We start from the raw sequence: 14207 nt of genomic DNA, 5'->3' as shown, positions 1-14207 counted from the left end.
TAATCACCCTAATTTGCATTGAATGGCTTAATCTACTGGCTACTTTCTGCCTGGGAGCATCCTTTGTTAGCTGCCCCTGGTTTCCATGTCTCAGAGTGTTGCTTCTTATTTACTGTTCTGATTTTTGAGTTTTTTAATACTGGTAGCCAGATTTTGTACATTTTCATGGTTTCCTCCTTTCTGTTGAAGTTGTCCATTGAAATCCACAAGCATGTTGTTTATTTTGAATTCCCACATATGACAGGAAAGTTCCACCTCTCATACTTTGAAGATTTTGTTTTTCTCTTTAAGGGCAATAGAGATTTCCAAGGACTATTGTTTGCAAGATTTTCTACCTCCTCCTGCATTATCCAATCAGGTCATCATAACAGCTATCATAGTCCTTGGAGAAACAGCCATGAGATGATGGATTTGGTTTACAATCCATTATCATCCAATCAACTTTGTGTAGAAGGACTCTTACAAGCACAAGGAATATTTAGAAGTTATTACCATGTGTCCACTGTAGCTATAGTACTGGGAAACTGATGACTCCCTCTCTTTTCCCTAAGCTGATGGCCCTAGTCCAGTTTGGGCTATCCCTTGTCTAGTCCTGTTTGGACTATCCTTTCTCTTGTTTGCCCCATGTTTCTGTATTTTGCTCAGGTAGGCTGGGCCTGACAGAGGTGGCATACAGGGCTGCTTGTCCTCTTTGGTGCTACTAGTTGGGGTCTGCAAGACTGAGGTGGGCATTTGCCTACAAAGAGGTCAGTAGAGGTGGTGGTATCCTCCATGATTTAGTTAGCAAGTAAGGGGGCTGGGTGGAGGCAGTTGGCAAAGTTCAGTCCCTTTCACTCAATGCTGCAATACATTTCAGAAGGAACTTGGGAAGGGCCTGTGCAGGTGTGGACACAAAAAGCAGCAAGTTCAGGACTCCTAGAGCTAGCAAGCATGTAACTTTGGTTGGGGGTAGAGTTTAATCAATTGCAGTTTTTCCGCTTTTGGGGAGCATGCATCTTGCCTCCCTTACCTCTCACAAAAGTGGAGGACCAACTATACCAAAATCTAGATTTCACTTCAAACAGGCTAAACACTCCTTCTCAATGCCAAGTTTTATTTGCCCCCTCAATTTTATCAATATTTGCCCCCTCAGAATAATAAACAGGCAGCTTCCTGCAGTTTACATCCCTGTCAATGGTGACAAAGAGGAAAGAAGGTTTGGCTGTTTGCACAACCACATTTGGAGGGCATACTTTCCTCACCTAGATATACATCTTGCCTTGGAATCATTAGGAAATTTTACCCTTTACAGTTAGCCTTACATAAACATGGATTCTCTGGCTATGGATCCATAATTTGAAAATATATCAGAAGCAAATTTTGATTTTGCCATTTTATGAGGGGCACCATTTTACTATGCCATTGTATGTAATCGAATTTAAGCATCTTTCCTAATAGTAGATAGAAAAAATATGATCTGTTAATAAAACTGGTAAATTTCTGCGGATCTAGCACAACCAATCAGAAAAAGACAATACAACATTCCAATAAATGTTTCTTCCTTATTCCACTGGAGCAGTGGTTCTCAACCTGGGATCCCCAGTTGCTTTTGGCCTACAGCTCCCAGAAATCCCAGCCAGTTTACCAGCTGTTAGGATTTCTGGGAGTTGAAGGGCAAAAACATCTGGGGACCCTAGGTTGAGAACTACTGCAGTAGAGGATGGTAAAATGTATTGGGATTTTAATTGTCATTGAATGTCAGAAAAGGTTGACTCTGGCCCCTTCTACACTGCCATATAAAATCCAGATTATCTGCTTTGGAATGTTTTATATGACAGTGTAGACTCATATAATCCAGCTCAAAGCATATAATGTGGATTATTTGTTTGATAATCTGAATTGTATGGCAGTGTGGAAGGGGCCTCAGCATGTTTCTGGATGACCTTTCAGAGTGTGCATTTACTCTTAGTGCCAGTCATTGTAAGAGTATTGCCTGGAGAAAGTGAGGTGCTTTTTTCAGTTTTTCTGAAATTAGTGGAATTTTAGCAAAATCAAAAGCACAGCAAAATCTAAACCAAATAAACAAGCTGCTACTTGGACAAACAGAATCCTATTACCAGGAGGAACACTTCTTTGTTGTAGCCCAATTTTCCAATGTGTGTTTAGAAACATTTTCCTCCATGTGCTCTGATAGTTAGTTGAAAGGACCTCCTTGCTCAGTCAGGGAGCTTGTTTTTAAGATAGACTGTGGGTGGAGTGAGTTGATCAGGTCGGGAGATGTTATTCCTCTTTCAGGCTTCTTCTGCACTGCCATATAAAATCCAAATTATCTGCTTAGAATGGGATTATATGGCAGTGTAGACACATATAATCCAGTTCAAAGCAGATAATGTGGATAATCTTCTCTGATAATTTGGATTATATGGAAGTGTAGAAGGAGCCCCGTGGCGAAGGGTGTTAAAGCACTAACCTGCTGAATTTGCAGACCGAAAGGTTGCAGGTTCAAATCCCAGGAGCTGTGAGCTCCAGCTTCTGCCAACCTAGCAGTTCGAAAACATGCCAATGTAAGTAGATCAATAGGTACTGCTCCGGCGGGAAGGTAACGGTGCTCCATGCAGTCATGCCGGCCACATGACCTTGGAGGTGTCTACGGACAACGCTGGCTCTTCGGCTTAGAAATGGAGATGTGCACCAACCCACAGAGTCAGACATGACTGGACTTAACGTCAGGGGAAAACCTTTACCCTTAGAAGGGGCCTAAGATACGAGATCAATTTGTGAGAATGTTCGATGTGTTTATGGCAAAGATATTGAGACAGATACTTTATAATTTATTTGCTTTTTACTGAATGTGTGAATATATCTTAGGGCCCTTCCAGACAGGCTCAAAACGCGGAACCTGTCTTGCTTTACCTGAGGCGTTCAAATGATGCTTAAGGTAAAAGCGAACTAATGCAGAGAAAGCTGGGCTTTTCCCAGTTTACTTCACATTAATTAAACACCTGAAATGATCTGGACCTTATGATAAGGTCTGGATCTTTCCAGGTGTGGGCCCTGTGGGGATTGATTTCTGCGACTGCTTCTGCAGACCTGGGTGTCAATCCCCACAGCCATCCCAGTTCTTCAGGCTCCTGGAACCTGAAAAAGTGGGAGGGCACCCCCCCCCCCAAATCTTACCCAAGGGGTCTGCCAGCAGTGCAGGCCTCTCCATAGTGTACTCCTGATGCTTGAACATGATACATCTGGAGGTGGAGGCGGGGAAAGGAAGTAAATGTCTGGGTCTTGTGTTTATGCTCTGCACACATTGCAGAGTTCCCTGCAAATGTCTGCCCATCACAGTCTGCTGTATCAGAACTGGATATTCACATAACCAGCAAGAAGGAGAGAAAGTACCCCTCTAAGTTCCGTCTTGCTAGTTGCGTGGATGTGACTGTGATGGACAGGCACTTGCAGAGAGCTTTGTTGCCACTGGGAATTATGGTGGAGAAACACAGGACAGGAGGATGGACCAGCTTGGCCTATGTGGTCTCAGATCTGCTCTATCATCTGCTGAGGTTGCACAACCAATCAGTATAAATTCCAGACATTGGAAGGACATTGCCTGGGCAAATCTGCACAAGGATCCAGATTAAACAGAGGGTACTGTGATGCAGTTATCATCACAGTGATTAAGTAGCCCATGTGGACATGGTCCTAATTGCTTTGACACATGCGCTGATATTTCTGTTGGTAAGAGAGTAAGAGATTGCAAAGTTTGGAAAGCACTAGAAGATTCTGTAAAGCATAAATTTAAACTGCGATCATCTAAAGAATTCCCCGCCATAATTGTTTTTTAAACATGATTCAATTTATTTGTATATTAGGAATGGTCACAAATTTTAAAATCCTTGTTGAGAAGCCAATAATTCTTTGTAGAAAAATCACAATGAGATTTTTTTACATTTTAGAATGCTGGACAAATAATTCATTTGTGTAAAATATTTGTTTAGAAAATAGGTTTATGTGCAGAAGATAATACTTTTTTTGCACAAACTATTCTGTATTTGCAGATAATGTTTTTTTTAGTGTACAACAACAAAAAGCTTTTTTATGTGCAAATCTAAAGTTCTCATGAAAAAATCACCAAGGTGCAAAAATGCCCCAATACTCTAGAATTCTTCATAATAGAACAAAACTTATAAAATAATTTGTTTGTGCAAGATAAAGGAATAAAAGATAAAGCAAGCATTTATATCCCAGTTCACACTTTTAATAAAAATGCTAAGATTAATTTAGATTTTATCTGTTTGTTTATCTTGTGACTAATGAGATGTTCAGACTGGAGGAGTGAGGTTATTAAGGGTGTGAATAAAATAATTTATTTGCCACAAAGCAGTGGTATTTCCCACATTTTGACATTTATATAGTTTTGAAAACTCAAGTTATATCGCAGTTCACATCCCCATGTTCTTTCTTGCTGTTCATTTTATCTTTCACTGGAACCGTATATGGGGATTATAAAGTCTGCACTCTACAAATTGTTTTACAAATCCATTTACAGCACTGCTGAAAATGAACTTAAAACTGGCTTATCCTCTCCTAACAATATGCACAGCCATAGTTTTTATCATAGTCTGGGCTTTGCAAACAAGAGGGAAAAAATCAACAATTTGTGAGAGTCATCTCCAGGATTTTGGGTTACAGGAAAAAACCCAAGACATCAACAGCCTGATATTTGATGATTTATCTTCAGCTGAGATGATACAAGTGAACAGGTATTTACAACAAAACCTTGGGATACAACTGGTTGATCCTTCTCAAGCAAAGCCTGATGACAGTGTCATTTATTCTATTACTCTCCAGCTTCCTCCAAAAGCAGAGGTCCTGGAATTTCTGGACCATCAAGGCAGAAGACCTACTCGACAAGCACTAGTCACAGTCTACTTTGGAAATCAGAAGGATCCAAACATCACTGAGTTTTTGGTGGGTCCTCTTCCAAATCCAACATACAACTATGACATCACGGAGGAAAAGTATGGTGGAAAGCTACCTTATTCCAAAAGGGTTTTGCTAAGTAATGACTTTGAAGAAATTTATTCATTGTTGAAGAACAAGGAGTATCCAAAGGCTCCAAACTTTATGAACAAGGTATTTGATTACAATGGAAGCAATTTTCTCTATGCCTTTGGATTTCCTTCAGGCTTTCAATCAGGAGATCGTCTAATCTGGTTTAACCATTTTCACAATGTTTCTGGCTTTTATGTGCACCCTGTTGGACTTGAGGTCCAACTGGATCTTAGTAGCCTAGATATTTCTGACTGGAAAGTGAAAAAGGTATTCTATAATGGACAATACTTTGAGGACATGGAAGATCTTGAGAGACAATTCAATGAAGGGTGTGTTAATGTAGCCAAAGTCAAAAAGTCTCCTCCTGATGGGGGATATTCATCATTAAAGCAGAGGGTGCCCCCTAAGGGTCCGGGTCCCCTGCACTATGAACCACGTGGCCCACGCTACAGCATCAAGAATAACCAAGTCAACTTCATGTCCTGGAGTTTTGCCTTTGGAACAGATGTATTCCAGGGGCCTCGTGTCTTTGACATCAGGTTTAAGGGTGAGAGGATAATCTACGAACTAAGCCTGCAAGATGCAATTGCTGTCTATGGCTCCAACAGTCCAGGGTTAATGTTGACTAGATATATGGACATAGGCTATGGCTTTGGACGTGGTCTCCACTCACTCACCCAGGGTGTGGATTGTCCTTACTTAGCTACTTATTTGGATAGACACTATTTTGTTGATACATCATCACCTGTCACCAGAGAAGCCTCAATCTGCATTTTTGAGCAGCATGCTGAGGTGCCTATACGACGCCATTATGAAAGTGGTCAGGCTCCATTTTTTGGAGGGTTGGTAGATTCAACTCTTGTGTTTAGATCCATATCTTCAGTTACTAATTATGACTATATATGGGACTTTATTTTTCATCAAAATGGAGCTGTTGGTGTAAGGGTCCAGGCCAGTGGATATATTCAACCATCTTTTTTCGTTGGTGATGTTACAGAATTTGGCAACAGGGTTCAAGAGTGGGTGCTGGGGGCAATTCACACTCACAGTGTTCAGTTCAAGGTGGATATTGATGTTGGTGGTAAGTGACTCTCTCTATGGTACCTTTCCTAAAATGTAATATATGTAGTTGTCTGTTAGTAATGCCAAGTGCTGTAGGCTCTGTTTTAGAGGAAGGAACTAGTAAAAGCACTTCTGAGTATTACTTCCTTAAAAACATGTTATAAAATTCATGGAGTCATCATAACTTGAAAACAAATAAACCCGAAGCTACTAACATTCTTTTATGGTGGGAGTAAGGATTTGGTTGTTTTGAATTTTCAAATGCGGTAAGGAAAAAAATTACCTTTGTGATTCATGCAAGAGTTTAATAGTTTCTCTTTTAAGAAAATAATAAGTGTTTCCTGGGACCATTGAGGGCAGGACTTGTTCCTTGAGATGCTGGATTTGGTCATAGTGGTTCATTCCTTAGTTACATTTTGTTTGGATTATTGTAATGTTTTCCGTGTGGGGTTGTCTTTGAAGAGGGTTTGGAAACTTAAGCAGGTCCAAAGAACTGTGGCCAGGTTTCTAATTGGGAATGGATAAAAGGAGCAGACAATCCTCTTGTTGCAATATCTCCACTGGCTGCCATTTTGTTTTCTTTCGTGGGGAAATGTTTATCTTTACTTAGAAAGTTCTTCTTAGTACCACTAAAGGGTAATGCAATTTATTGGGATTTAGACTGCCACAGAATGTCAGAAAAGGTTGACTTTGCAAGTTTCTGGATGTTCTTTCTGAGTATGAAGGCACCAAACTGACGCCAGATTAAGCAGGAGGTTCAGCCCAGTGTGTGATCACAATTGCCCCAGGCTAGCCACTTGATTAAGCAGCCAGTGTAGACATAGGCCTAATTACTTTCTGTTTCAAATATGGTTTGTAAGACTTACTTTGAAACATGAACTGGTATTTCTGCTGTAAGAGAGTAGGAGATTACAAAGCAATAGAAGGTTCTGCCAACTATAGCCTTCAACGGAGATGGTCCAAAGGGCTGCCCTAAATTATTCTCCTTTTTAACATGATTAAATTGTATCTGTATGTAAGGAATACTCAAAAATTTTAAATCCTCAATGAGTTAAGTAACTTTGTAGAAAAATCATTGATGAGATTTTACACATTTTAAGGTGCTGGGCAAATTATTTATGTAAAAATACGTGTGTATAAAACAAGTTCAACTTATAGAAAAAGGTAGGAATTTGCACACAACAAAACAAAAAGGCTTGTTTTGTACAAAAGGTTCTTATCAAAAATTCAGAAAGTTGCAAAAATGACCCCAAACCCTTAAATTCTTGCATAATGGAACAAAGCTTTTTTAAAATAATGTCTTTGTGTGTGACAATGAAATAAACAATGAAACAAGCATTAGCATACCTAGATTACACATTTCAAAGAATACTTAAGATTACAGACTTTATCGGTTCATCTCTATTCTGGAGAATGAAATGTTCAGACTTGGTGGATGACTTTATTCAGGGTGTGAATGAAACCAGAATTGTTTTCTCTGTGCAAACACCTTTGAGCAATAAGTAGGCGGTGTTTCCTAAGATCATGGTATTTATATAGTTTTGAAACACAGTTTCTCCTCTTTACCATTGTTAATTTTATCATTCTGTGGAACTCTACATAAATGCTAAAATTTTACAATCTGCACTCAAACGTTGTTTTACAAACCAGCTATGGCATGGCTAAAAAAGAACTTGAAACTGGCTTATCCTCTCCTAATTACATTTGGAGCCATAATTTTCATCATAGCCTGGGCTTTCCAGACAAGAGGGAGAGAATCCATGGTTTGTGAGAGTCATTTGCAGCGTCTTGGATTTCAAGAGATGACCGAGGATATGCACAGTCTGATATTTGATGATTTATCTTCAGCTGAGATGATACAAGTAAACAGGTACTTACAACAAAACCTAGGAGTACCACTAATTGATCCTTCTCAAGCGAAGCCAGATGACAGTATCATTTATTCTATTACTCTTCAGCTTCCTCCAAAAGCAGACGTTCTGGAATTTCTGGACCATCAAGGGAGAAGACCTGTCCGACAAGCACTAGTGACAGTCTACTTTGGAAATCAGAAGGACCCAAACATCACTGAGCTTTTGGTGGGTCCTCTTCCAAATCCAACATACCACCAAGATATTACACTGGAGAAATATGGAGGGAAATTACCATATTACAAAAGGTTTTTGTTAAGTACCGAGGTAGAAGAGATTTATTCATTGTTGAAGAACAAGGAATATCCAAAAGCTCCAAATTTTATGCACAAGGTATTTGATTACAATGGAAGCAATTTTCTCTATACCTATGCATTTCCTCCAGGGTTCCAATCAGGAGACCGCCTAATCTGGTTTAATCATTTCCAAAATGTTCCTGGCTTTTATGTGCAACCCTTTGGACTTGAGGTCCAACTGGATCTTAGTAGCCTAGATATTTCTGACTGGAAAGTGAAAAAGGTATTCTATAATGGACAATACTTTGAGGACATGGAAGATATTGAAAGACAATTCAATGAAGGGCTTGTTAATGTAGCCAAAGTCAAAAAGTCTCCTCCTGATGGAGGATATTCATCATTAAAGCAGAGGGTGCCCCCTAAGGGTCCGGGTCCCCTGCACTATGAACCTCGTGGCCCACGTTACAGCATCAAGAATAACCAAGTCAACTTCATGTCCTGGAGTTTTGCCTTTGGAACAGATGCATTCCAGGGGCCTCGTGTCTTTGACATCAGGTTTAAGGGTGAGAGGATAATCTATGAACTAAGCCTGCAAGATGCAATTGCTGTCTATGGCTCCAACAGTCCAGGGTTAATGTATAACAGATATATGGACATAAGTTATGGCTTGGGAAGTAACCTTCACACACTTATACAGGGTGTGGATTGTCCTTACTTAGCTACTTATTTGGACAGACACTATTTTGTTGATACATCATCACCTGTCACCAGAGAAGCCTCCATCTGTATTTTTGAACAGAATACTGAGGTGCCTATACGACGACATTATGAAAGTGGCCAGGCTCCATTTTTTGGAGGGTTGGTAGATTCAACTCTTGTGTTTAGATCCATATCTTCAGTTACTAATTATGACTATATATGGGACTTTATTTTTCATCAAAATGGAGCCATTGGTGTAAGGGTCCAGGCCAGTGGATATATTCAATCATCTTTTTTCATTGATGATGCTACACAATTTGGCAACAGGGTTCAAGAGTGGGTGCTGGGCACAATCCACACTCACAGTGTTCAGTTCAAGGTGGATATGGATGTTGGTGGTAAGTGACTATATTTATTGTAACTTTTTCTGAAATTTATTTGTGTAGTGGTAATATCAGGTGTTCTATGCCATTTTTCAGAAGAAGGTACTAGTAAAAGCTGTTCTTAGTATTACTTCCAAAAATCCTATGAAATTATAATTTATTATAATTATAATTATAATTTGATAGGCAACTTGAACACGTAATGGTAAATTACATGGATTTTTTATGGTGGGTGGGATGGGAATCTTGTTATTTTGAATTCCCAAATGTGACATCACATTTCCACTGCTGTGGTCCATTGAAGATTTTATTTGTTTTTCTCTTAAGGAGAAAATAGATGTTTCCTAGTGTCGTTAAGGGCAGGACTTTGTAGGATCCTCCAACTAGGCCATCACAAGAGCTATCATAATGTATGGAGAAAAAGTTATTATCAAGTAATCAACCTTATATAGGAGCTCTGTCGATGTCTAGATGAGTCACTCAGTCAACCTACAAGAAAAAGGGGGGAATCCTCCTTGCTGATTGTGTGAGCCAGATAGAAGCAGTAGCGATGGCATAGGCAAGATGCTTCCTTTTTTCTGCACTAATGGCAGTCATCCAATCCAGACAGGAGATTGGCCTGAATCAGATGTGAAACAGTTGTCCAGACCTATCCAAAATTTGGGGTGAATTTGGGATTTTTCTGTAAGGTTAAATGAGACCTAGAAAATAAAATTCCCCATTTGGCAAAAGAAAAGAAAAGAAAAGATTTTCTAGGTTAAGGGTGGAAAGAATAAACATAATTATTTCTCACTATGTCACTTAGTGGGTTTCCCAATACAGTAGAAGCTCGACTTAAGAGCATCCCAACTTAAGACTGTTCTGAGTTAGGAGCCATTGCTCGCCTCATGTTTTTCTTTGACATACGAGCAGTGTTTTGAATTAAGAACTAGCACCAGAGGGAGCACTAGCTCCTGAGAGAATGCTAGTGCTACAGTTCAGGGCTTCTGGGCTTCAAGGGAGCAGCCTCCATGCCTCATGCCATATGCTCTTGTCCACTCTGGGAGATTGCCGTCCACTTTGTTCTTGTCCGCTGTGAGGAACTGTGGGTCAGTTGATTTTGTGTGGTTTTTATTCCTATTATGTTTGGCTTCATGAAGAGAAAGAGAGAGGGAGAAGGAGAGGGAGGAAGGGAGTCTGGAATGAGTACTGTATGAAGAAAATGTTACTTCTTTCTCTCATAGTGAGGAGAAAACTACTAAATAAAAGGATTGCATTGGCTTCAAATCTGTTTTTAACTCAGTATGATGTTGAATATGCTTCTGTTTAAATTATGTTTTATTGTTTTAAGATGTTTAATGTGTTAATATTATATGTAAGCTACTCTGTGTTCTTTTAATATAGTGCAGAGAATAAATATTTTATATAATAAAAAACAAATACATTTTCACATGTGAGGACAAAATAATTGAGGATTTGCATACTGTGCTCTAACTATACTGCTGCAAGAAAATATACATAACAAACTGGATTTAGCTTCAGGCAAATTAAGCACTCCTCCTTTATCCCATGTTTTACACAGTGAAAGGTTGAAGAAATGAATGCCTGGTCCTGCAGAATACCATGCAGGCAACTTTCCTTCTACACTATAACAATCTGTGCCAATGTTAAAGAAGCAGAGGTAGATTAGGCAATTGTAGTCCAACCATAACTAGAGGACCATACTTTCCCCAGCCCAGATACAAATCTTATCTTTGGAATCATTAGGAAAATGTACTTTCCTGTTTTTACTGTTGGCCATATGTATTCAAAGATTTTGTATCCACAGATTTAACAGCCATATTTAGAGACTGAAATTGAGATACACACAGAGGATTATTTGTCCCCTTTCTACACACATCACAGACTCCAGTTCCTCAGTAATCTCCATGGATAAAAATGGATGAAATGAATATGACTTCAGAAGCCAGGAAACTGGTCCTTCCCCCAAATGCAAGGGATTAGTTGAACTACATGTAAAAGCAAGTTTATCCATCTTTGAGAATCAAATGTGAACTCCAGTGTTCCAGGATACACACCCTTGAATCGTATGATTGGCTTAAAAAGAATTAAATCTAATTGAGCAGATGCTTTCCTGGGTGTAGGAGCTCTCTATGTAAAAGAGAAGTATAGGTAGCACTTTCTTATAATATCCAAGATGTTCATCAATGCTGGTGGATCATTATGCATGATTCCATTTGTGAGGGGGGGGGGCACACTTGTATGTAGAAAGGAGTACGAATATAGGAGTACAACAAGGGCAAAATGAAGGCATTACCTCGGGCTGTGGCGCAGGCTGGAGAGCAGCTGCAATAAATCACTGCAATGAATCACTCTGACCAGGAGGTCATGAGTTCGAGGCCCGCTCGGAGCCTATGTTTGTTTGTCTTTGTTCTATGTTAAAAGGCATTGAATGTTTGCCTATATGTGTAATGTGATCTGCCCTGAGTCCCCTTCGGGGTGAGAAGGGTGGAATATAAATGTTGTAAATAAATAAATAGATAAATAAATAAATAACCTCTCCCAAATAGCAATTCTACTCCCTCCCATGAAATTTCCATTCATTGAATTGCAATAACTTAACTGAACATTTAAAACATAACATAAATAAATATTTAAAAACCCAGTTAAGTGTCCAAGAAGCATAATCTCTTTTACATTCATGAAACATTAAAGCATTTTGCTTAATAGCTGATACATATATCTACAGTGCAGCACAGTACAGTGTAATATTATAGATGTGATGTGGATATATGTAGCAACCATATGTGGTTGTACACAGCAATGCATTTAAGATCCCAAAGAAGCATGGAAGAACTTCATCAAAATTTCCTGATGGGGGGCTCCTTGACTCTCGGGAGTAACTTTCCATAGCAAAAACCTGGCTGTAAATGAGAAAAGAAGTTAGAAAACAGCTCTTCCATAATCTTCTTTAAATTAACTTCTCTTGGGACACAAGCATTTCTTTTACATATACATTATTTTTTGCCACAGGGCAGCATATGAAGCTCAACTGAAATAAAATATGATTTTTTAAAGCAAAAGTAATAAAATAACATCAAGATAAAATCTGCAGTGACTCAGCAGAATATCAAACTTTCAAATTTAATCATCTCCTCATATCTGCCTGAGTCTTTAAAAAGCCACATAGCTCTGCAATCAGCACTTTACAAGTCAGCACAGATGCCAAAGAGTTTGATCTGCAGATATGATAAAATCTGAGTGGGAAGCTTCTTGACTTCCATCTCTCAGCTGTTACATTGTGGTAGTTAAGAGTTTAGAAAAGTTAACTTTTGAGGGACGATGATTCCCAGATTCTCCCTGCCCCTGTTCATTTTCATGGAATTTTAAAGGATTAGTGAAAGCTGATGACTGACTCAGAACCCCCTGGTGGTGCAGCAGATTACACTGCTGAGCAGCTGAACTTGCTGACCGAAAGGTCGGTGGTTTGAATCCAGGGAGTGGGGCGAGCTCCCACTATAAGCCTCAGCTTCTGCCAATCTAACAGTTTAAAAACATGCAAATGTGAGTAGAGCAATAGGTACTATTCCGGCAGGAAGGTAATGGCGCTCCATGCAGTCATGACCTTGGAGGCATCTACAGACAACACCGACTCTTCTGCTTAGAAATTGAGATGAGCACCAACCCCCAGAATTGGACACAACTAGACTTAATGTCAGGAGAAACCTTTACCTTTACCTTCTCTAATGACATATCCTTTGAAAAATTAATGGTGGATATAACTGCATGCTTAAAATTGAGAGTATATACATGCTCACATGTGCTCACACACAAATATGCATACATGGCTGAACAATCTTTGCAGAAATCAATAAATAATAGAGACCAGATGTATCCAAAAGGTTGCATTTAAACTGATAAATCCAAATCATGCCAAATCTCTTGCTTCATTTTGTTAAATCTTCCAAACTATTTGTTCATCAGTATTTATGCTTGGCTCATGTTACTTGTTTTTGTTCTGAGACACTGAAGAAAAGGTGCTGTGATATAGTGACAGTTTATCACATTGCATTTTAATTTGTTCATTTGGAATACTTATCTAATTCTGTCTGATGCTCAAGTGCTACTTCTACTGCTATTCCATAACCCTTGCTCCTAAAAAATTGAGTTCTTAGGACATCAATTTGTTTTTGTAAGGGTGCATCTGCACTGTGTATTTAATATAACTTGACATACTTTAGCTGCCATAGCTCAATGCAATGGAAATTGTGATTTTACAATGTCTTTCATCTTCTGCTAAAGAATGCTGGTGCCCACCAAACTACAAATCCCAGGATTCCATAGCATTAATCATAACAGTTAAAGTGGTATCGAACAGAATTAATGCTACAATGTAGCTGCACCCTAGGTGGTTTTCAGTGATGAGAAACTAAGAGCACAGCAAGCAATGTGGGTTGGGGCCAAGTATAAGAGCTTCAGATCAATTCAGGCAGACAAAGTAGAGCTCATTCTTTTCAACAGTATTTTGGCCTGAAAAGTCAAAATCAGTTCCATACATCTGCTTCTCAAGCATTAAATACCCTGTTATCTCTGATTGGAGATAGCTGCAGAAGGCTGAAAGTAATTCTCCATCCATACATTTTATCAAATCAGTTTTATAGTTCTCCTCCCTGGGGTAGACAACCTGCTTTTTCCATATGTTTTAGACTCTAGCTGGCCTGAGCTTGTAGGAATTATCTAAACCATCTGCAGGACACGGGTTGCCTATCAATGCAATGTTTTGCAGCATTTTAATCTCATATCTTTTTCTTTTTTATAGAATGTTGTACCTCTAAGGCCCCTTCTACACTGCCATATAATCCAGATTATGAAATAATCTACATTATCTGCTTTGAACTAGATTATATGAGTCT

The 14207-nt window shown here is 39.1% G+C and overlaps 1 protein-coding gene across 4 annotated transcripts in view; it reads left to right on the top strand.

Annotated features, from left to right (window-relative positions):
• Nucleotides 1–14207, top strand: part of plch1 (phospholipase C eta 1) — a 218679-nt gene that overhangs the window by 197632 nt on the left and 6840 nt on the right. Inside the window, exon 1 of one of the 4 annotated variants that reach the window (XM_062976692.1) lies at nt 4461–6106. The exons of 2 other annotated variants lie outside the window; for them this stretch is intronic. In XM_062976692.1, the coding sequence (XP_062832762.1) occupies nt 4531–6106 (1576 nt within the window). In that variant the 5' untranslated portion in view covers nt 4461–4530. Of the gene's footprint in view, nt 1–4460; nt 6107–7376; nt 9331–14207 lie in introns of those variants that run through there. One more of the 4 variants, XM_016992036.2, reaches the window with a different exon arrangement.

The sequence above is a fragment of the Anolis carolinensis genome, chromosome 3 (assembly GCF_035594765.1).
Source record: "Anolis carolinensis isolate JA03-04 chromosome 3, rAnoCar3.1.pri, whole genome shotgun sequence".
In the NCBI taxonomy this organism is placed as follows: domain Eukaryota; kingdom Metazoa; phylum Chordata; class Lepidosauria; order Squamata; family Dactyloidae; genus Anolis; species Anolis carolinensis.
The sequence above is the reverse complement of the archived record's forward strand: the minus strand, read 5'-3'. Positions and strand labels throughout refer to the sequence as shown.